This window comes from Mizuhopecten yessoensis, unplaced genomic scaffold (genome assembly GCF_002113885.1).
Source record: "Mizuhopecten yessoensis strain PY_sf001 unplaced genomic scaffold, ASM211388v2 scaffold357, whole genome shotgun sequence".
NCBI lineage: Eukaryota > Metazoa > Mollusca > Bivalvia > Pectinida > Pectinidae > Mizuhopecten > Mizuhopecten yessoensis.
The window spans coordinates 55,601-80,757 of NW_018403506.1; the positions used below are offsets into that span (position 1 = coordinate 55,601).

At 36.0% G+C, this 25,157-nt stretch overlaps 1 protein-coding gene across 1 annotated transcript in view; it reads right to left on the reverse strand.

Annotated features, from left to right (window-relative positions):
* Positions 1-1,087: 1,087 nt before the first annotated feature.
* The window catches only part of LOC110446594 (sodium-dependent proline transporter-like), a 29,647-nt gene continuing 5,577 nt past the window's right edge, over positions 1,088-25,157 (reverse strand). Inside the window, exons 2-13 of the mRNA XM_021491811.1 lie at positions 21,754-21,885; positions 19,549-19,864; positions 17,653-17,785; positions 13,678-13,812; positions 10,356-10,459; positions 8,387-8,511; positions 7,594-7,706; positions 7,003-7,131; positions 6,480-6,576; positions 6,030-6,130; positions 4,408-4,578; positions 1,088-4,043 (exon numbers count right to left, since the gene is read on the reverse strand). Coding sequence (XP_021347486.1) covers positions 3,885-4,043; positions 4,408-4,578; positions 6,030-6,130; positions 6,480-6,576; positions 7,003-7,131; positions 7,594-7,706; positions 8,387-8,511; positions 10,356-10,459; positions 13,678-13,812; positions 17,653-17,785; positions 19,549-19,864; positions 21,754-21,885 — 1,715 coding nt within the window. The 3' untranslated portion in view covers positions 1,088-3,884. The remainder of the gene's footprint in view (positions 4,044-4,407; positions 4,579-6,029; positions 6,131-6,479; positions 6,577-7,002; positions 7,132-7,593; positions 7,707-8,386; positions 8,512-10,355; positions 10,460-13,677; positions 13,813-17,652; positions 17,786-19,548; positions 19,865-21,753; positions 21,886-25,157) is intronic.

Below are 25,157 nucleotides of genomic sequence, written 5' to 3' on the forward strand. Positions count from 1 at the left end.
TCAATATCTAGCATACAGATTTAAGACTGAAAAGTATTTGAAACTAGCACCTCTGATTTTAAACAAGTAAAATGAAGAAATTTTAGCACACTGACTCCTTTGGGCCCCGCCCCACCCTACAGTCCTTACGGGTAGGGCCGACTCACAATATCAAACTGTCCACTCAGAGTTATAATTCCAATCAAGTTATGAACATGTGATATCCAAAGTATCATTTGCAAATATAAAAAATAATACATTTTGCCACCCCTTCCCCAGGGGTACACGTGAGACCCTAGGGTCATAAAATTCANCAATAATACATTTTGCCACCCCCTTCCCCAGGGGTACACGTGAGACCCTAGGGTCATAAAATTCACAATTTTTGTAGAGTACCTTAAAACCCTTCCATATATGAAGAGTATTTGATTCTACCCTATCTGGATCTTGAGAGGAAGATTTTTGAACTTTCAGCCAATTCGACCCTTTTTGGCCCCACCTATCAGCCCCTGGGAGCCAGTCAGGGCTGTTATGTGCATGCCATCAAACTGCTTTCCAATACTGATAATGCTAACCCAAATTGCATTACTTCCAATGAAAATTAAACAAATGTTGGTCCAAAATGTGATTTCCCTATACAAACTAAAGTTAAGTTTACCCCCTCCCCAGGGGAAAAATTGAGACCCCAGGGTCATGAAATTCCCAATTTTGGTAAAACATCTTAAGACCCTTCCATCTATGAAGAGTATTTGATTCTACCATATCTGGATCTTGAGAAGAAGATTTTTGAAATTTTAGTCAATTTTACCCTTTTTGGCCCCGCCCCTCAGGCCCCTGGGGGCTGGGGACCATTTAATTCACAATATTGGTTGACCTTTAGCCATGGAAGGTGCTAAGTTCATTAAAGGACAATTGGTTCAGAGTTTTTTACTGCAAATTTCAAATTTTTCATTGTATTCCAAAATGTTGGGCAAACAATAAATTCAGGCCTTTCGACCGTCGTTTAAAATTTTGACATTTTTTTTTTCATACTCGTTATCAAATAAAAAAGCACAACCGTTGAACAAAGAAATGTTTATTTATATAAATGGACAAAGAAAAATGTCTTCTTAGAAATAATTCACTAGAATGAATTCTCTTTCAGATCTATATTTAACTTAATTGCTCCAGTGTGTCTTTTAGGAATTAGGATACAAAACACTTATACGGAATATTATAACATGTAGACGGTTACAGGAAAAGAAAGATGGTATCACATCTGGGACCATCAATATTTACTGATCCATATGGTGTATGATCATGGGATTAAAGCAATGAAAAAGGTTCTTTTATGCGTGCAACATCCATCTAAACATGAATAATCAATAGTAAAATATGAACAGGAACCACTCAAGTGTGAATACTACTGGATTAAATCATTTAAGACAATACATGTATTACATAACTTCTTAAAAAGCCACGTAATATCGACAAAACGATTAGTGAATGATATCTGTAAATGTCAAATCATCAGCTGTCAATCAAATAAACTGATATGTCAATCAGAAAAGTTGATGTTTTACAGCCAATTCTAACGTCATCTCGGTCTGTCAAATATATGCCTACTGCAGGTATCATCAATAACCATAGACACAGAATATGCTTAACCTTCCAGAACATCTTGTCCTTATTTTCCTTATGCTTCTTTAGGAACTCCGTTAAAATCTTCACTTAGTTCATATTTTGCCCCAGTTTCATTGATTTTGAGTTCAATTTATCGGTTTGTTTACACTTCAGTATCGGGTGTTTTTCATTTTCCTATAAAAGAAGGTTTTAGACTTTGTGGACTAGCAAATATCATCGTGATCGATTTCTGGTTGATCATGTGTTTAGAAGATGCAATGTTTTTCATAGTTTGTTGATCGACCTTTACATTAAATCCTTGGTTTACTGTTTATGACAAGTTTCCTTAGCATACCAAGATAAGTTGTACAACAAGAGATAAAACGATAAGATGTTCTTAAAACAACTGTCATTGTTACATAACCCGACGCATAATTGATTTATTGTTTGGCAACATATAAATTGTGCTTGTATTCAGATGTTTGGTCTAAAATGTTGTAGTTCAAAGAGAGAGTTAACAGAAATAATATTTTTAAATAAGTATTAGATATAGCTATCGCCAGAAAAGATACAATATGCTGCGTTTTCTATTTGAATGTTTGGTTTTAAATGGTTAAACGTCCTATCAACAGCTAAGTTCATTAAAGGACGCACCGCCATGTGTGTAATGTAGGTATGTAGGTATGTGTGCTGGACAAGGAAGCTACGTGTAAACATGATGGTTATTTTCATGGATTAGTTTGGTATCATACGTTTCATACTTAGAAAATAATAATGCAAAGAGGATTTACAAATATTTTAAGAACCTTGTGGGTTTTTGTTTTGTTTGTAGCAGTTGAATTTAACAAAAGAGGAGGTTTAAAGAAGAGTATGCAAATAATGTCTCTTTAGGGTGAATTGGAAAAGGTTGTTTATAAACAATACATACAGGGGCACTACATTAGTCCCCATAAACGATAAGATATGTCTTTTTCTCTTTGCGTGATATGAAGGTCGATGCTTTGACCTAGATTTACATGGCGGGTGTTGTCGGTGAAGCAGAAAACGCTTACCCTTCCGGAACACATTGTCTAATTCTCCTTGTACTTTTAAGTGTCTCCATTTTACTATTTCCTTTGTTTATCCTTTGCTCTAGTTAACCGATTTCTAGTTGTGAATTATGGTTTTGTTGACACTTCGTTATTCTCTCTCTGTACCTCTCTCACTGTAAAATCTTTCCAAATGTCATCTGGTATCTTCACATATCACCCCCTCTGATTGTAAGCGGGATATATTTCGTGTATCTATGGATATTTTACCGCTCTTATGCGGGTGTGGTTACAATTCCAAGAAAAGATATATCATATACAAATACGGGATTACAAGGTTATTTTATAGCTCACCGATTTAACAACTACATTCACCGAATGGCAAGAAAATAATGTTTACCCCCCCTTGCGATACCTGATATAAATGATCAAATTCGTGAGATTTATTTTTGCAGAACTTAGGTCGTATAGTTAGTAATCACATAAAGTGCTAAGTTAGGACTGGACTAGTTTGCTATTAACTTTTGCGAAAATATTATATTTGTAAATAAGATCACCCCGTTAAAAAAATGTTCCAAATCTTGTCGGTATAGTTCTTCGCTAGCATAAAACAATTCACAAAATTACCCTATCACGTGGTCCACTACTTTCTACTCCATAGATTATCATTGATAGGTAGTATACATGCTGCCATTTGTTGGATGTTTAATCTGTGAAAAAATGAACATATATAAGTTTGTGCTTTATTTTTTTCTCTCCTCAATAATGTATGTTTTAAATATACATGAACAGGACATCCCTACATACTCTCACATGCACAGATCATCATCGTAAACATCGACAGCGAGATCTTATAGAAATATTAGATCGAAGCTCATACCAGAAGAAAAACTTAAAAATGATATTTCGGATGACATAAACAAAATGCAGTATATTTGAATTCACCATTATGAAATGAAATATATGAAATATGCCTATCGTCGAGTATTTTAATTCCGTAATATTTTCGTCAGATTCTGAAAAAGATATCGACCGATACAAGAGAAATATGCAATATCTGAATAAATATAGTTTGTCATATATTTCTTTTTTAGAAACAAAAATATCTCATATTACCTAGTCAGGTTGATTATATCAGGAACCCCGTATCACTCGAAAAACTGTACATATGCATGAATAACTGGCTATTCTTTCATGACTAGCTTTGATAAATCCTGACTGATAAGTTTCAGGACTCCGAGGTTACTTGGTATGATGCGTTCTAAAGTTCCAGTGTCAAATCCACTTTTCCGTGTTTCCTGGTCCAAAAATATTTAGCTTCATTCTGCTGTAGAAGCTTTTATAGTTACTAAGCTCATCGTATGTATAATCTCGGGCATGTTTACGTGAGGCTGGTTTCCAGTTTTCTGATGGTTTGCTTGCATTTACAACCCTCTGAAAAATAGATGTAAATAATTGTATACATCATGAGAAGATGTGCAATTTCAATTGTGTTTTCAGAAAGCTTTATATAGAATGTCTCATATATACTCCAAACGTAGGAACCCGGGCCCATATTAATGAAACCGTTCTCATGCTCAAGCACGGATTTCGTGCTCAACTCTAATTTCTTGTAAATAAGATAAAATAAATAAGATGATTTTTGCATGATTTAAGCGAATAACAAGAGTACTGGTTTGAACACAGATTCCTTTCTTGTTCATGAGAGCGGTTTCATGTATACGGGCCCTGGTTACGATTGACCTTTATTGTTGTAGCGTTATGAGTCGAGGTTTTCAACATAAACAGAGAAATATACCTTGAGGAATGTTTTTCCTTGAGAACTCCGTATCGCTTTGACCGCTCCAACGATGACAGGTACAAGTGTCGACAGCCCAAGTAGGAAGCCAAATATAGTTATGTAGTACGGAAACTTGTATTTACCATACGTGGGAGGTTTGTATGTTGCTACGGTGGAAACAGCGATTGTCTAAAACAAAAGGTACATAATTAGTAACCGTTATAACAAATAAACAGATGTTTGTTAAGTACATGGAGTTTGTTAAACGTTTATCTATGCGCAGCAGCAAACGTCATACGAAAATGGTGTTCATAGTTAATGGACCACTCAAATGTGCCGTATCGCTGTCATTACCTGAACATGATAACACGACACTCCAACTCGGTAACATAAAGCTGATAATGGGTTAACTAGTCCATATCACCAACAATTTAACGCTGAACATTAAACATTGGGTACGAATTTAATGACTTTGGTTTGTTTTGGTCATGAGGCAGAACCAAAACTCTCGCTTAGATAACTGCTCATCACCAAGGCCAAAAGCAAACTTAAGAGCGAGTTATGGCATAGTAAGACGTTAAGAAACAAAATTGTAGTTAGCAAATAAACAGATCTCAAGTATTGCAATGGGTGCAGCATATTTTTTTTGGTTGCCTTTTTGTCCAAAGGTGATGATCAGGAAAGAAATTCACTATAGCTGCAGAGAGTTGCCCAATAAGTCGCCTCTTAACGATCATGTAGTCTGTAAACGCAAATATATTCTTTTCTACAGGAATATAACAGGTGTTCGTAAAACGTTTGTTACATAACATTCAGTATAATTTAGACAATGGGTGAAAGCTAGAAACATACGGGGTTTTTTTGCATTAAATTTCAAATCACTTTATTTGTACATAAAGGTCACCGGATAGATTGATGAACCATCATCAAATATTTCATTGCTTTTATCATTTGTTGTAATATTTCGAAAAACAGATTCCTGAGGAGCAACTTCATGCACAGTATTGACATTTGAATAGTGTACCTCTGTGAAAACTAAGTCTTTATCAAACAGATAATATTTCAACCATACCTGCAATTGTTAATATCGTATATGCTACGAAGAATACCCGTAAAATCTAAATATAAATTGGAAACGTTTTAACTGCATGACAATAGGTCCAATAAAACATTTCTTAAATAAAAAACCAATGCCCACGGAAAAATAAAGATAAACAAAGAACCAATATCAACAACAGTGCTCTGAGAGTAATAAAATGCAACGAGGCAAGGCCGGGATTCGAAATCTTGACCTCCGATCAGAGTATGGTCGCTCAAACAAACTGAGCTACTTAATCAGACCTCAGATCAGACTGTGGTCGCTCTAACAAACTGAGCTACTTGATCAGACCTCCGATCAGAGTATGGTCGCTCTAACAAACTGAGCTACTTGATCAGCGGTAAGTTTTTGCCCAGCATGACTTGACGTATCAACTTAATGGAAGGACACTGCATATATGAAAGGCAACATTAGAAATCATTGTGTTTTGCCTCCATTGGAACAAGAGAACAAGTGTTTCTACGTCGCATGATATTACCTAATGCTAATCGGAATAACACAGAATTTTACGATAATTATATATATTCGTAGATTCACTGACCAGAAGTATGCTCGGGGCGATGAAAGTCAACGCTATCCTCATTAGGACTGGAATTCCCCTTCCTAGCATTAACTCTGCATCACGAGAGAATCGTTCAGCTCCTAAAAACAACAACAGATGTATTGGACTGATCAACATTAATACACAGCGGTAGATAATAACATCGTTCAATACATGTGAATTATATACAGGATATATACGAATTTCGTTTATATTACGACAGTTATCAATCAAACAGTTTCGTTGGCACGGATGGCAGCATGCAATGGGTCTTAATATGGAATAAAACAGAAATAAACGGAGAAAACAACGTGGTTTTGCAAGTAACCCTAAACCTTTTCACGCCCGATCGATGAATCGAACCCCGGCCGTTTTGTAAAAGACGAAGGCGCTATCCACTGCGACGCCCAACCATCCATTAATCTAAAAATACAATCTGTTTTGTCTTACCGTATATCCAACCAATGATGACGCACTCAATGAAAGCAAGCATGGGAACACCAAAGGCAATGTACCAGTCCAACACAACAAACACATATATTCCTCCCTGGAATAAACAAACAACACACATTTATTTATTACTTTTGCTACATCTTAGGTAAAGTAAAGACGGGTATCAAGGGAGACACAAAAGAAAGGGTGGGCAATAGAGTAAAAAGAGATCACAAGTGTTGGAATCGGGGAAGCAGATCAACTTTGGACTCTTCTACGTCCTTTAAATAGAAGACACCGATGAAATCCCCGCGATTCTGCAGAAGTCCCACATTAGTCGCATCTAAGGACATACAGTAGGGTGTTTATTATAGTTTAATAACGCTTATGAGTATCTTAGTTAGGTGTTCAATTACAAAGTGTAAAAAAAAATGCTGAATACGAAACAACATTAATTTGTACAATCAGGTATTACCTAACAAGTTATGAGTACAAACCAATGACACGAAGTCAATGTTAAAAGTAAAACTTGACATCTTACCTGTGTACATAGAATCAGTCCTAAAAAGTACCACAATATACAGCCAACACCCTGTACGAGGACTCGTCTCCGTCGAAGAGTGGGGAACTGGTCCATCACGGCTGATATTACGGTCTCAACACAAGATAGCTGTATAGAAGATAATGTTTCATGAAACAGGTTAGCAATATAGCATACAGGTTTAATGCCACATGCTTTACAGGTGAAAAGATTTATGCCTGTGAATATCTACATAATTAAAGTGACAGGCCAGCTAAACATGATATAGGATTTAATGGTTCTCTCAGGATAGCTATAAATGGGATAGGGTTTAATGGCAAAGATTAGCTATACATGAGGTAAGGGGTTAATGGCAAAGATTAACTATACATGAGGTAAGGGTTTAATGGCAAAGATTAGTTATACATGAGGTAAGGGTTTAATGGCAAAGATTAGCTATACATGAGGTAAGGGTTTAATAGCAAAGATTAGCTATACATGAGGTAAGGGTTTAATCAAAATATCTGTAATGGATTGTTTAATAAGTTCAGGTTTCATTCTATGCCATTTGTTGCCCCAAAATTTATTTATATGTACTGAGGTTTTCGTTACCTGACTGTCCATTCCAACGGTGAGCATCATTAGGAAGAATAGAACTGTCCACACATTGGGGAGTGGAAGATGTGAGAGGGCCTCTGGGTAAGTCATGAACACGAGGCCGGGTCCTGAGTGAACATGCATGCTAAAGTCTTATCGCCATGTGAGCTTAATATACTATCATATGCATTTAGCAAATAATCTTATGTTTCTATTCATACTCATAATAAGACCTACCTAATGGATAAAGAAAAATACATTGCTAGGGTTCAATGGGTGTGGCCATATCTCTCACTGACCTTTAATATAATCAAAATTAGATCACGTCGTTACATTATGACGTCACTAGTAAACATCATCAAAACATCATTTGAATGACAAGTGACGATCATGCTGTCGGCAATTGACACCAACTTCTAAACATTAGAGCTATTCCACAAGCTGCTTGTTCGGAAGGTCTCTAATGCTCTTTTTTCAAACTTCCTGATATACCTATCGCAAACCGTGTTTTGCCTTTCTATTTCTTCATATATTTTAGTTGATGAGTACATTAACTAGAAATGCTGGATTGAGTGTTGTATTTCGATTCCGAGATGGGAGAAAAAAATCGAACATTATGTAGTTAGGTGGTATATGGACTTTTTTTAAAATCGGGTGTTGAATTTGCGGTCAGAACCAAGCAATTAAGTTCTTACCAAAATTCTACACCGTCGTGTAATGTGAAATATCAATTACCAAAAGACGCAAATGAGAGACTCTTTATCTAACAAATGTGTATGTTGGAGAGTGATTCCTATTTGTTTTATACCTGATGTAACGACATCGGATATGTGCATTCCTGTTTCATGGGCCATGTATCCTAGGACAGCAAACACAACAAACCCTCCATAGATACTGGTCCCCTCGCTGATAAACACCATCAGGATGGAATCTCTACAAACGACACATTCACATACAAAATAACGGTAACCATAGAATAACAAACAACTATCATACTACTACGATAGGGGACATTTCAACTTACACAGTAAAAATGACATGACATGTTTCTATGGTTTATTTTACCGTTTCTAAAAAAATAAAAAATAATATCTAATTTTTAAAAAACAATTATGATTTAAATCGTATCTTTATCACGTGTATTGGCCCAGGTGGAAGCACACAGCTGGAATACATGGAGAAAACCCACGATGTGGGAGAAATAGGGTTGATTCTCACTTAAGCCAATAATTGAAAAGAGTCCGCGTTACCGGACCGACATATTATTTTTCCCACCTGAGTGATCATGGGTTTATAACCCGTTTCAGATATACATGGTATGGTCCTTATTGAATTATTAGTATGTGTACAGGTACATGTAGGGACTTATGTAGGTAGAAAACAGTGAATTTTTATAAACTTTGAAATATTTTGAAATTCGGAAAAAAATAATTAAATAATTACAATAAAAAGGGATCTATATATAAATAATATGAAAATACCAAATTTTGTCAAAGTGTCAAGACACTAAAAGAGACTGATACATGTTCACGTCCACGATTGAGGAATCAAGCCACGGTCGTCCTTGGTATTGGAAAGCGACTTTGCAATCCGAGTAACTTTATTGTCTTTAGTATATTATTAGTTATCTCTGGGTTAGGAGGGGTCTACGGGCTCATAGACCCCGTCTGGTTTTTATAGACCCCGAGCCGAAGGGTCTATAAAAAACAAAGGGGTCTATGAGCCCGTAGACCCCTCCTAACCCAGAGATAACGAATTTGTCACCCTGACAATCTTTTAGATAGTTTATTACTTTTTTGAGTAAAGTTATAAGTCACTGTGTGAGTTTGAGTTGTAAGGTGACAATACCTAAATCGGATCACCTTATGCAAAAATACTTATAAATCAATAAATGTGTCAACAAAACAGTTATAACAATGATGTATCCTTAGAATAGATATCCTTGTACCATTTTTTTTGTCTACAGATGATTAGTTTTTAAGTTCGAAGAGCACCATAAAACGTAATTCAAACTCAAATGTTAGTGTTTTGATAACGTTTTTAAAAAATGGCGCGACCTGCGACCACTATGCATTCTGTTTTGGACTATAGGAATAAATTCACACTATAGAAAAACTTTTTGTCATATACATTCTAAATCATTAAATGCTAATATGCTGACAAAAAAATATTCATTTGAAGTGTAGGATACTGCAAAATGCAAGTCTTGATCCGATTGGGGTCCTGGTGATGATGGTTTGGTGATCCGATTTGGGTCACCTTACTTGACTGCTACCAAAATAGCCCCTACCGGACATCTTTTCCGAAACATTTCGGACAATACAAAACCATCTTTGTAGTTAACACCCTAGCGGCCCCCTCATTGCCTGTTTCGTTAAATTTGCTATGAAATAAGTGGGCTATTTTATCCTGTGAATGATTGGCACACATCGAACGGTTGTGTGTGTCGGACGCCATCTTTGTTGCTATGAAGAGAGATTCTAGTTTGAGTTATCTCCCCTCGCACGTGCTTTTATAAGCCCCGACAGTGCGGGGTCTATAGAAATATAGACCCCGGTAAGATATCCAATCAGAAAGGGTGTTAAAAATTAGAAGGGTGACAAATAATGTTTATAGATGACTAATTTAAAGTTGTCCAAATCACACTTGTATTATTATTGAAATGTTCTGCAAATAATCCTCATTAGTCCTTCTAATTTTTGTTATGGTAATTTGTTCAGGTTATGACACAACCCACCAGACCACGTGACAGACATCTCGTTGGTGCAATGATATACCTGAAGCAGTTGTTATGAAAATGGTTGTAGCTGGATAGGGTGATCAGAGGCCCCCATCCCGGCCCCAGGGAGTAAAACACCTGTAGGGAAGCTTCCAACCACACCTTTAAAGTAATGAAAAAAACTCTCGTTATCTATGAGAATGAGGCATGCTTATCATCTAAACAAATACCGTACGGTAGGATATATCCGCAGGGTTGATATTTCGCCATTTCGCGGTTCAATTACGTGATTGCGAAAACATGATCTTCCGAATAAGCGTAAAAATGAGCGACGAAAATAAACTTCATAATCATAACGTCCCCTGCAATAGCGTGTATGTGATTCATATACGTCAAAAGTGATTTGTTCAACAAAATGCATTAACCTGTCGTTGCTCATTTGATTATTTGACACTTTACTCAATATGCTGTAATAGTGCGTATTCATTTGACTATTTGACATTTTATATGCCGCATGTCCTGTTTCTGAAAATTAAATTCCTTGACATGTCTAGATTGTGAAATTATGATTCGTGTAAACTTTTCAAATTTTAGGTCAAAATTGCGAAAAGTTAAGCCCGCATAGATAACCGGTTATACGGTACTTACTATATGCATGTTGGCATCAAAGAACTGAAGACATAAGAACCATGTTTTATATATATAGTAAAGTTTAGACAATAATATCAAATTATTCATTAAATGTTGTTTCCCCTTTAATATTCATATTTCTCATTACAGTGTTAACCATTTTCATTAACGTTCCTGACCATGAATATATCATAAGCATTAAACCCTGCTTATTGGCCTGAAAATAAGCATGTCTAATAAGCGATGTCTGAGTGAGTCGTAACAACGCTGGTCGTTGAAATCTTATGGATAGACTACAATGTAAACTGTGTCCTGATATATCGAATCTTTCTACTTAATGCATTGATACGAGATTGCTGGTTTTATAAAAGTGTTGTATTGTACATTTAGTAAGTTATTCTGTCATGTTTTCTATAATTCTTAATGCATAGTTTTTAACCTTTCTTTGTTTATTCATAAATATTATTTTTGGTGGTTATTTCATTATTGTTCATTACTGTTTCAGATGAAGTATTGATTTTCTTTTTTATTTTGATATTAAGTCGTGTTTGATTTATCATTAACCTCGACACTTTGCAACAAGAGGCCCAATGGGCCTGCATCGCTCACCTGGTATTAATCTCACACTTGTAATCTTAAAAGCGTACTAAAATACAGCTACAGGCAGAATTAGCATGTTTGATTCATTCATAAGAACCTACTAAAAGATTTAAACATTTGACACCTGTGACCTTGAATGTCGAATACGGACATTAGGTTGAACAGGGTTGATAGTCTTCCAACCTAGCATGCTTTTGGCAAAATATCATTACCCTGGACCTTTTGGTTATACAGAACAAATCATTTAAAGATTTAAACATATATTGACCACTGTGACCTTGAATATGGGTGAAGGTCATTCACTTGATAGTCCTTCATCCCAGCATGGTAATGGCCAAATATCATCACTCTTGGCCTTTTGCTTATTAAGAAGAAGTAATTCAATGGTTTTAAACATATTTGAGCCCTGTGACCTTGAATATATATGTCAAGGTCATTCATTTGAACAAACTTGGTAGTCCTTCATCCAAGCATGTTACTGGCATTATACTAGGTCTCTTGGTTATTCAGAAGAAGTTGTTTAAAGGTTAAAAACATATTTGACCCCTGTGAACTTGAAAAAAGATGAAGGTCATTTATTTGAACGAATTTGGTAGCCCTTCATCACAGCATGTTACTGGCCAAATGACATCAACCTAGGCCTCTTGGTTATTCAGAAGTTGTTTTAATATTTTTAACATATTTGACCCAAGTGACCTTGAATATAAGTCAAGGTCATTTATTTGAACAAACTTGGTAGCCCTTCATCCCAGCATGTTACTGGGCGAATATCATCACCCTAGGTCTCTCGGTTATTCAGAAGAAGTTGTTCAAATGTTTTAAACATATTTGACCCCTGTGACCTTGAATATAAGGCAAGGTCATTTATTTGAACAAACTTGGTAGTCCTTCATCCACTCATGTTACTGGCATTATACTAGTTCTCTTGGTTATTCAGAAGAAGTTGTTTAAAGGTTAAAAACATATTTGACCCTTGTGACCTTAAAAAAGATGAAGGTCATTCATTTGAACAAACTTGGTAGCCCTTCATCCCAGCATGCCCCTAGCCAAATATCTTCACCCTAGGCCTATTGGTTATTCAGAAGAAGTTGTTTAAATGTTTTAAACATATTTGCCCTCTGTGACCTTGAATATAAGTCAAGGTCATTTAATTGAACAAAATTGGTAGCCCTTCATCCCAGCATGTAACTGGCCAAATATAATCATCCTATGCCTCTTGGTTATTCAGAAGAATTTGATTAAAGATTTTTACATATTTGACCCCTGTGACCTTGAAAATGGATGAAGGTAATTTATTTGAACAAACTTGGTAGCCCTTCATCCAAGCATGTTTCTGGCCAAATATCATCACCCCCTAGGCCTTTTGGTTACTGAGTAAAAAGTTGACGCCGGACGGACGGACGACCGGACGACGGACGCCGCACCATGCCATAAGCTCACTTGGCCCTTCGGGCCAGTTGAGCTAAAAATCAACTCTAGGTAACATATGCTTATTAGCAGTGAAACGTTGCCACTTCGCCTGCTGTGATTCGGTCATTTCAAATTGATCAATTTCGAGAACATCATTGCAATTAAAAGTACTAATATGAGTTGCTTCCCTTTAACAAACGTCTGATAGATCGGGGGAAAACCCACTGAATTTCTAGAACTGAAAGTAGTTTTAAAGTAAATAATTAAATGTATGAATGGTTTTACACTAACAATGTAAGTTGTTGAATACATTCCATTTCACCATATAACCAGAAATCTCATTTTAGAAAAAAAGTGCAATGAAATTTATGATAGATTATCGGGGACCAAATTGTAAACCTATACGAGGTTTTACGTTATATAAATACAATTTCTTCCTGCATAGCTCTCTTTGTTGCAAATTGGCTAGAAGTAGTAGGGCTATAATTTGAATGTTACTTTTAGATCTAAAAATATGCCAATTGTTAAGTTACATTAACTCAGGTGTGAGTGAACCATGTCACAGCGATATAACAGCAATATAACTAAATTTTACAGCTTGTTAAACATGTTGTTGATAGGAATTATACAATGATATATAAAACAATAAATACTTCGTGAATAAACAATGATTAACGCAAAATATTGTCAACAAATATATTTTACAATCGATGATACCTGACTGTTTGTTACGCGTTTACCTGTGGTTCCACAAGCTTGTGTAGGTTAGGTGTGATGAAATAGAGGATGCCGTCCCCGGCCCCCGGGAGGAGTGCAGCCCTGATGAGAATCGCTGTGAGAATGACGTAAGGTAGCAGGGCAGTGACGTACACCACCTAGGGAATAATAATAATAATATTTAGAATAAAATTTAATTTCTTTGACAAATTTGGTTTTATAAGGTTTAGCGCCCTATTAACAGCTATTGTCAATTACGTAGGGATGTGCCTTTCTCTGTGTAATGCATGCCAAAGACCTTCAGCACACACAATTTTCCACCCGGTCACATCATACTGACAACGGGTAAACCAGTGTTCCAATTACCTCTAATGCTGGACTTTTACCAAGGGAATAACAAATACCATTTTTAAAGGACTTTGGTATGCCTCGGAATGGGGCCAGAACCAATTGCCTTCCTCACTTGTGTGATGATCCGGGTAAAAACATGGCCTGCTACATCTAACATGTAAAAGGCGACTAATGTGGTCCACCCGCAGAGTCGGGGACTTTCTTCTGTGTGTTGAAGAAACCACAACTGATCTGTTGCACTCATTGAAACATTTGGGAACTGAATTTTCTCTCTACGACCTGAAAACTTCTTTGCCTCCTACGATTTCCTTGGAAATAACTCACTTTTGGCCTTTGTGTTGAGCGTCCACCCATTTTGGGTAGGCAATTGGTTCTGTTCCGAGGCCGGGGAATACCAAAGTCATTTAAAATGGTAGTAGTGATTCCCTAATTAACGTTTAGCATTTAGGGTTATTCCAACAATTGGTTTACCCATTGTCAGTGTGATGTGACTGGTTAGAATACTTTGCTTGGTACCTTCAGCATGGTAGCACGCCTAAATTCGGCATCAGATTCGCGGTATCACAAGGAGGCAAATACACCAACAAATCCTGCCTCCAGCACACATGCACGCATACATTACACACATGAAGGTACGTCCTTAAATAACCTTAGTTGTTGATAGGACGAGAAACCAAATAAAACCAAACCGAACCGCACCGCGGAGATCATAAGTGAAAATCAAATTCCTGAAGGTAGAATAATGTAAAACACTTTGCATACAAGTTGCTGTATCAATGACAGTAAGCGTCACCAAGACCAAGATTACGGTCGCTCTATAGATATAGGAAAATACACCAACATATTGCATCCAGCAAACATGTACACATACCTCAAACATATGGGTTCACGTCCTTAAATAGTCTCAGCTGTTAATAGGACTCTTAACCAAATAAAACCGAAACCATAAAATATTGGGTATTTTCATTGACGACGCTTCAGTATAATGTGCAAAACAGGCATATAGTAAAATTATTTTAGTCCTGGCTAAACGTCGCATTGCTGTCAAATTTCAGTTTTAGTTTATACATTAAACGAAAGCCACGTAAAGATGGATTGATCAGTGTCTTGCATTAAACCGCTTACATTTTAACATAAAAAACAATAATTGAACTAGTATCGATTTTTAAAGAACACCTGTTACAGTTAATTGACGTGAATGTATTTTGCTTTATAGAATGGTATGATTCAAACCAAATCAACATGTGTGAAATTTTAGTTAGTTTCAATTTCACAAAAAATTAAAGTGTAATTTGAATTTGGTAATTTAAAAAAAAAGCTTTATCGACAACAAGGCAGAGTATCGCAAGGTAATCCATAGTCCCCCATCGGGAATTATTTCTATATCAAACACACAGTACACAAACAGTATACAAGTGTTGTAAACGCTATGTTCTATCTTAGAGGCCGATTTCTCGTATTTTTAAAATCCAAAAAATCCGTTTCAGATCGTTACACGTGACCATGAAATGTTCAACAGTGAATATGGTATCACAAGCGAAACAAAAATGTTGGTCTTCACTTTTAAGCAAGTTTGAATGTGTCATGAATGCATATTTAAGCTTCTACCTCGTCGGCATGAATGAGGGAGAGATGCTGATGATACTATTAAGAACAGTACTGCAAATACATACGTTCATTTCTTTCACTTGGTTTTAGTCAAATACTAAAAACCCGAACATCGAAACAAGATATTAAAAAATCTAAATCAACAGAACTATTTCTTCCAGCATGGCCATGGCTTTGATGAATCATTTCTGAATAAAAAATAATATAACATACCTTGTAGGCTTTTATGAAAATTAATAAAGATGAAATGAATAAAACAAAATCAACAACATTGTTCTGAGCATAAATCTTCAGCGGTGCTAGACCAAGAATCGAATTAAATATCGACCTCGAATCCAATTGTTATACTATCGCTCTAACCGACTGAGCTACCTTGTCAATGGGAGTGTCCTGACCTAACTGTGCTACAGTTATAGCCATTACGACATAAAGGGGATGTTGCTACGCAAAAAAACCCACAGTGCAATGGGACGGAGATCCTTAATATAAACTTAACCACCCTGCATGCCCTGGTTTTATGAGTAAGTCACTCTTGCCAAAGCAGGTTAAATGAAACTAATACAACAACGGATATAATGAAAATTTATTTGATAGGCATCATACTTCTTAATATGCATATGTCCTCGTCGACCATAGAGTTCTATAACATTTATTAAAAAAAAGGTGTTTCACAGGGATCCATACTAGGCCCTTTACTATTTATTTTGTATATTTTAGAAAATAAGTCTTAACGAGGCGTTTCTGGAATACATTCAGGACCCACGTACAACTATAAAAGCTGTAGTTGTATGTCATTCTTTCAGGTCGAGGATCGAGAAAAGAATACACCTGCTGTTACCAACTGCATTGTAGCGTAACAGGCGACTAATGCGTCACCACCCTGCAGAATTTGGGATTTGCTTTGCTTTCTTGCCCTCTATTTTGGGCCACAAAAGTGACCAAAATAATCTGCTGCAACCGTTGAAATATTTGTAATCTTTATATTTCTTTCTTTTTCTAACTACCTTTTATATCAAAGCGCCTTCCTTGGTAACACCTCGCTTTTAGCCATGGTGTTGAACGTTTGCCCAGGTGAGGATGGCAGTGGATTCTGTCCCGAGGCCGAGACAAACCAAAGTCACAAGAGATGGTAGTTGTAATTTCCCTGCTTAACGGTCAGCATTAAAGGGGAATGGCAAAAACTGGTTTACCCATTGTCAGTATAATGTGAATATGTCGGTATTTCAGTGAGATAGCACTATAGGGTCGGCATCAGATCTGCGTTATCACAAGGAGGCAAATACACCAACATACCTTGTCTCCGGCACACATACTTAACATACATAAAGGCACGCCCTTAAAGGACCTTAGATGTTAATAGTACGTAAACCCTATAAAACCAAACCACCAACATGTTCCAAAGATGAAATTGAAGAGCACGATTAGATCCCTGGTATAACTATCATTATACACTTTACTGACGTTCTAACCATAAAACCAAAGATGGTCAATATTAATACCCTGGCCAAATCACGCTTCAGTAACGTCCAAAATGTTTTCCTCCATTACACGGCTCCTTTTAAAATTGAAAGTTGAAAAGATGATAACTAAGTGGAAAATACTTATGCTTTTGTCTGGAATATTCACATTTTCTCAAGTAAAGTACTAATGGACTTGGCTAGTCATTTGCCCACTGCCTTTACGAAAGAAGATACTGGCAACTTTCCTTAATTTAGGATTGAAACCATTGTCCAGGAGGGTAGTTTAGAGCAATCTGCAGTTACTGTAGTGTATTGTTGAAGGGTTGAATTTGATTAGTTTTAATGTCCTGTCAACAGCTAAGGTAATTTCAAGATGTGCATCCATGTGTGTAATGTATGTGTGGATGTCTGCTGGAGGCCGGGTATGTTGGGGTAATTGCCTCCTCGCGAAAGCGCGGATCTGATGCCGACTTAAGAGTGCTACCTCAATAAAATACCATGCCAAAAGAAATCAAACACACACAGTAAATGTAAACTACTAGACGTCTACACAGTTGTCACACTCGTGAAAGTAGATACCTTGCCTGAAGATCGGACACCTCGGATCAAACTGAAAAACGTTAATAACCAGGCTCCCAGGAAACACACCGCTAGATGCCAAGGCATCCCACCTATATCCTCGATACCAGATGATATCTCTAGAAGTCGATACCTGTAAAACCCAAATAACATCAACATATTTTGTATAATCTGTAAATAAAGTTTCAACATTTATACAAATAAATACGGTTCTAATTGTTTTGGGGGAGAAAAGCTTGAGAAAGATCCCCGTTTTTTAAATATTGTATCTGTCATTTAATATAGATTTTAATATATTGTCAATAATTATGAAACAAACTATTACAAATCATATAAATAAATCTTTTTGGCCCGAATTTGAGCGCGAAGAGGGTCTTAGTGTGGGAGGAAATCGGAGTATCCGGAGAAAACCAACGGGGTCGGGTGCGCAATCCACTGCGTCACCTGACCACCTGTATTAGGTTCTATGTGCAAGACCTGATTTTATTATCAAGTCGTTAGTGATCCCCATACCACTGTCAAAAATTATATAAGAAAAAAACATATGGAAGAAAATCCTATCTTGTTGGACTTTTATTAGAAATTCTAGATATGAAATAAACAAAATTTAAATCAAAATAAGTAATCTGAGTGAAAGCATTAAGCGGTGCCAAACCGGGATTAGAACCCTTCACTTTAGATCGCTATGATATTGCTTTAACCACTAGAGCTACAGTGTCAACGAAAGTGGCCAAGCTTTAACTACAAACTGTGCTGCAGTTATATCCAAAAACCACACTGAAGTGAGCAAACGATCTTTAACACAGATAGTTTTTTTTTTTTAGAAATATCAAAAACAATTACAAATCCTTTTCGTTTCTCTTCTGGTTGTAAAATGGCAAGTTTGCAACCCTAAACAGGAAACTTTCGTTTCAAATTTTAACCTTTTTGAACACACACCAGCTGCTTATTGTGCCTGTTTAAATTTCACGATTGAGCAAGGTTTCTGTGAAAGATGTCAAATGCTAACAGACAATTTGGAGAGATGCAGGTTGATGAAGAAGATGGCAACTTTAACTGCTGCCATCATGATCATTAGTTTTTCTAGTAGTTTCGTTAACTACCCCATTTCTAACTTTGAGGACTTGACATTACATGAATTTGACCCCGATTGTTATTGCGGGTTTTCGTCGACGAATCAGACGACATCTGTACTTCCCGAGTTTTGTTCTGAGGTTTTAGTACTTTTTCGAGGATCTCTGTGTAAATCTGTCGTACATTCACATCGATATTGAGTTCAAATTACGGTTTTGTTATCTGAAAGGTAATCATGCTTTGATAAACCGAGCCATGATACACAATTACCCCAGATGTTATCCAGATTACCATCAACATATCGTATAGACAGTGCTAAATTAATGGGAATATGTTAGATATTGTTATATTGAGGTTGATGTTGCGTTTTGTGTTTATTAACTACCACGTAAATCCTATATATACTGATTTACGCTAATGTCTCCAATATTCATGAAAAAAGGCCAAAAGTGTTGAATGGTTTTAAACTGTAAGATTTCATTATAAATTCATTGTTATCAACAAATGACTAAGAGGACAACCATGACTTCTGACTCATGTCTGACGGTACAGATGCTGATATTTTTTTGGAAAGTACAGTGCGACATTGTCAATAGAACTCCGGGAGTCGGAAAACGGCAACAACCAAAACCATTTGAAGGCGGCATTTTTTGTGTTATAAATTATATCCTATTCACGGTACTGTATCAGAGGTTGTATTCACTGTAATATTTTGGGAGCTTTTATGATGAGAAGAAACCACACCAGAATTTGTTAGATACCCTTATTTGTTGATTGAACAATATTTCGGGGTTAAACATCTATACAATTTCAATGTCTTACCGCCAGAACTCCTCTTCAGAAGTGACCATCTTTTTAGACAATGTCAAATTTCTTTCGATTACATATTCGGACAGTTCATCAGCATTTGATTGGTTTGTAGAATGGTACGCGGTCAAAGAAGAACCATTATGAAACGGGGACACCAATTCCATTGTTCTGTTGTTGATACAGTCCGCCGTGTTCCAACTGTTATCACAGGATGTCCATGGTAACGGTACAAGGAAGGCGCTTCCCAAGTAAAAAATTGTCCAGGCTATGATCAGATTGTAGTAAGTGTTTATAACGAACAGGACGAGGAGGGCCGATGCACCAATGCCTGCAGTGTATAAAGGTAAAAGATTGTAGCATACTTGTATTTTATCAACGTGCTGGTGTGATTGCTGAGCATCTCATTGTTCTGTCGTCATGTATTATCACGAATGGGATGAGAAGGACCGATGCGCCATTACCTGTGGTGGATAAAGGTACAAGATTGTAGCATACTTGTATTTTAGCCAACGTGCTGGAGTGGTTTCTGAACATCTCTCGTTCTTTCGTTGTATATTTTATTAACCTTAGATTAAGGTTGTTTCCCCTTAAAAACCTTTAAAGATAATTTATTTGTCATTAAAAAGATCTTTGGGCAATATTGGAAATATACAGAACATATAGAAGTATGATAAGTTATACAATCTCTGTATGACAAGTACAATATGATTATTTGACGAATTCAAAGAAAGGCAAAAGTGCAATTAACTCTGGCTTCTAGTTATTGTACCTAGGAACAATATGTTGAGACGTTTAAAGGTTGCTGAAATATCAGGAGAAAGGTAATGCAAACGTAATCAGGATTTACGTGATCCCAACTAGTTTATGACATTTAAATATCAAACAACATAATGCCGTAGATTAAAACTACCTAGCTCAGAGGTTCATGAGGATGGCGGTGCACGGGAACTATATCCAGCACACGTTTTATTCATATTTACAAACACATGAAAACTAAAAACAATAAATGATTTAACACAAACATATACAGAAACTAAAATCTAAATATTTTACTTCAGTTGAAGTCAATGCAAAGAATACTCAATCAGGCAATTAGAATGAGGAAAATTGTAACATTTACTCGCGTTACCTATTTTCACGAATAGCTCCGACCCTCATACGTTTCCTTTGGAAGAAGAAATATGGAGGTGCTTGTGTTCCAAAGGCATTCCTACAAACCTGGTGTAGTGACAGTTTGAAATGTTCCTGATGTAATTGAATTTGTAGCACTAGCACTTTCTCTGGTTTTGAAGGACATCTTGACCAGTGACGTCACACACCATAGCAGACGTCAAACATAACCAAATATTCGCCGCGCATGCCCGAGCGAAAACTGCATGTACTGGGTAATTTGCATATATCAACAGTTCGTAAAAGCAGGCGACGCGTGAAAACGGGTGTCGAGACCATAGTTTTTAAAATATCTAAATATGATGCGATTTGCTTTGTGAGCAATACCATATGTTTTTTATAGAAAAGTTATTATGGTTTTAACAGATGGGTTGCACACTGATTTCGGCATTATCAGAATATCTGAAATATGAAAATTAATAATATGTATAAAATTATACAATTACCATAAATGCCAACAACGGAAGTCAACTTTAAAGTACAAAATTATGAAATAAAATCCTTTGAGACTAAAGGTTGGCTTAAAATATATAACTTTATTAAGTCAATGTGTAATCATGTTTCAAGCTGTTATGCCACTCATTTGATTAACGGGATATATGAAATTGCATTCTTATGTTGATACATTAACTGTAAACATAGATGCAAGGTAAAACAGTTTTTGGTCCTTAATATTTGAAAGTAGAACCGTCCTTTGCCACGCAAAGAATCAATGTGTCGCTGGGTTAGCTGACAACTTCATCAGAATCTGAATGTGAAGCGTTTCACATATTAATTAAATTGCTTTTAAATGTCATGTTCTAATACTGTATTTTATATTATAATGGACTTGAGATGAAGATAAATATGATGTGAAATATCTGAGTAAAATATAACGACCTCAAGAAATGATTTCAAAAACTGAAATTCAGCGGGAACCAATCTGTGATGCTTTTATTGCCTCATATATATAATTTTTAATACTTATGAATGTTGGTTAGCAAGCATGAATTTGTCACAGCTTCTGTGATCTATGATATACATTGAACTAAATCATATTTCACTTACCTTGCAGCAATGGACATATTTGCCACGCGTGGAGTGAGGTTTTCCCTGAGAACTGTCCCATCACTAGGTCTAAAAAGTACGTAGGAATTCCACATAGGACCAAGATGCAAAGAAAGGCAACAAGGAAAGGCCCTGCAATTTAAAGTAAAATAAGCAATATTATCTTTTCAAACCCCGAGGGTTTGACACAAAGGAATCATAACAAGGGGGGTTATTATTCTAATTTATACTTCACGGTAGTGAGTGGGGAGTTAACTCAATACATTTTGGAGCTAAAGTTCTCTGTTCTAATCGAATACTTATGTCCCCTCAATTTAAGCATTATATGTAGTAAGTATCATTGCAATTGGTCAAGTATGTGTTCTTTAATAGTGCAAGTAATGCTTTTAAAGTGGTATCACTTCATCCATTTTGCATACTTTATCCCCTCAATAAAAGTATTATGAGTACCAAGTATGATTAAAATGTGTACAGTGATTTAGAAGGAGGTACCTCCAATTCATGTTTTTATTCATATTCATTTTGTCTACAGACAGATGGACAGACAATTCAGCCACATTATAACCCCTCCCTCATTTTATACATTTAGTGGCCTTGTGGTAGGGATAAAATCCTCACAAGGATCAAGCCGGAGTGGAACATTTATGAGGGGAAAAATAAAATACCCATCTTCCCTAATGCAAGAGCACTAAATAACTTTATTATATACTAATATAGGACAATAAAACAACCAGATAATCTGGCTACCGCACCATTGTTGTCTGTTTCATCAACTCGGAACTCAGATGTGGTACCTTTAGCTGGTTTTTCTAGAAAAGACTCCACATAAGAGAAATATGCCCGGAGAAACACAATTAGCAAAAGATGAAAGGATGTTTGTTTCCCTGTCATGTGTTTGATAAAATCAAATCAGACATGCTGTTACATAGATGATATACAGTAATCCTTGTTTGCCCTCCGCTCCTTTCTCACATTGCTCCAGAGGGGTAGCCTCCTCCAGTTGTACATTTGTTATCATCACCTCTCAATTAGGATGCTTCCAACCACAAGAACACCGACAGGTCAGCAAGGGCCCCGCTGTGTGAATGACTATATATTTTCCATTTAAGAACCAGGCAAAAGCTACATTGGACATCTTGGACTTCGGGAAATAGGTCATAGGGTTATTCACAAATCATATCATTTGCCACAATGCCATAATGCCACAAAATTAAAAGTGTGAGCAAAAGTATGTAAATAGAATAGAAGACATAGCCATATGTATTTAGCTTTAAAACCTTAAAAGTAATTGCATTATTATATGAAGTAAAACACTAAGAACAAATCATGTTTGTATGGTATTTTATCTGAAAAATCAGCTGGTGTCCACTCTATAAACACGGCCATAACCTGTTCTATTTTAGCTGATGTCCTTAACATAAGGATTTTTTAAAACCACTATTGTCAATCTGTATCACAATGTATAACCATGTGAAATTTCAGATAATCCGAGATAATCTCAAAGTGATAACAGACAAACAGACGGACAGACATATGGAAGGACAGCATGATTGCTTATTGCATATGCAAACCTGTAATTAATTCTGACCAACTTTGCTTCATAATGTTATAACAAAATGTTTACCAGTTAAGATTAACAAAATTTGGCATTGACCCTTGACCATATGACCTTTTGATGGTCCTATATTGTATTTTTGACAGTATAGCCCCAATGTCCAATTTTGATTAACAGCGACCTTGACAATGGCCTGATCTTTCGCGAAAGAAGGAAATTTTGTTACAAAACTACGGGGAAACTGGTGTGATGATTTAATTGGAGGTGAGTGGTTTTATCCTTGTTTCAATATGCTTGTTTTAATACGTGTGTATTGTACGCGTATATCGTTCACTTATTTACTAAAAATACTCAGCGAGTTGATCATGAATCCTTAAATTCTAGACGTCAAAGTCGGGTAGAAAATCGATAATATGCAGCAGGTCCTCCTTAAAAGCGTCTTCAACCGATAAAAAGCGTCTTCAAGTGACAACAAGCGTCGCCAGACAAAAAACACCGAATAAAGTAAGCGACATCAGAAGATATGTTGTTAATATGACTATAGTACATATTTATACCAAATTTCAATTTGATATTTGAAAAATTGACCGAGTTATGATGAATTGAACATTACGATCTGCGGCGTGGCACGTGTGTGTATCAACCTGTACAGTTAGAAAGCGTCGCCAGACAATCTCTTTAAAAATTCTTACTAAAGTAAGCGACATCGGAGAAGATGTTATTAATGGACTTTTATTGATATATACTTTAAATTTTAGCTAGATATATGAAAAAACGACCGAGTTATGATGAATTGAATTTTTACGATCGGTTGCGTGGCACACGTGTGTGAATAGATCTCCGCAGATCGTGAAGCGTCTTCAGACTTTTCCTTTAAAATTAACCTATAAAGTAAGCGACATCAGAAGATATGTTATTCATATGACTATGATACACCTATATACCAAACTTCAGGTCGATATTTGAAAAAATGACATAGAAATGACGAATTGAATTTTTACGATCGGCGGCGTTGCACACGTGTGTAAAGAAATCTACAGATCGTTAAGCGTCTTCAAACTTTATCTCTAAAATTTATCTAAAAAAGTAAGCGACATCAGACGATATGTTATTCATATGTCTATATTAATATAACACTCTTTGGGTGGCGGATGACCATATAAAGTATATTGTCATTTTGGCGGATGATTTTTTCTTTGCTTATATTTTACAGACATTTTAATTTGTTTGAAGAAACAATTGGATTTTTTAGAAATCATGTGTTACTCAGATCAAGAATTAGTAAAAAAAAGTTTTTATCCCAATTTTTCAGAATATGAAAAAAAAAAATTGCGGCCACTTTTATATCAAATTTCAGTTTGATATTTGAAAAAATTGACCGAGTTATCGAGAGGTAAAATTTTACGATGTACAAGTATGATGCACCCATATATGGACTTTGCATAGCTGAACACGGCCAGCCCGGATTAAATTGCTGTGCAAACACTGGTATAACATTTTGTTTGTTTTATTATTTGTTGTTTTCCTCGTCAGAATGGATGATATTTTCAGGTTAATGGTTGATTTGTTTTCAGTTCCATTCTTTGTAGAAGTAACCAGACCGCTACGGACTCTTTGTCCATACTATATATTCGTGTGACTATATCTATGTAATGTGTTTAAAAATCATATAAATACTGCTTTCTATTTGTAGACTTATAAATAAAAACAAAATAAAAAATTAACTTTTAATAAAGCTAAATGCTTAATACCGTCGGTATTTTCACATTTTGGGCGATTCCTGCAGTATTGTTAACATGCCATTCGTAGAAGTAAAACAAAAGTCAGCTTTCTAACACACATGTTTTGG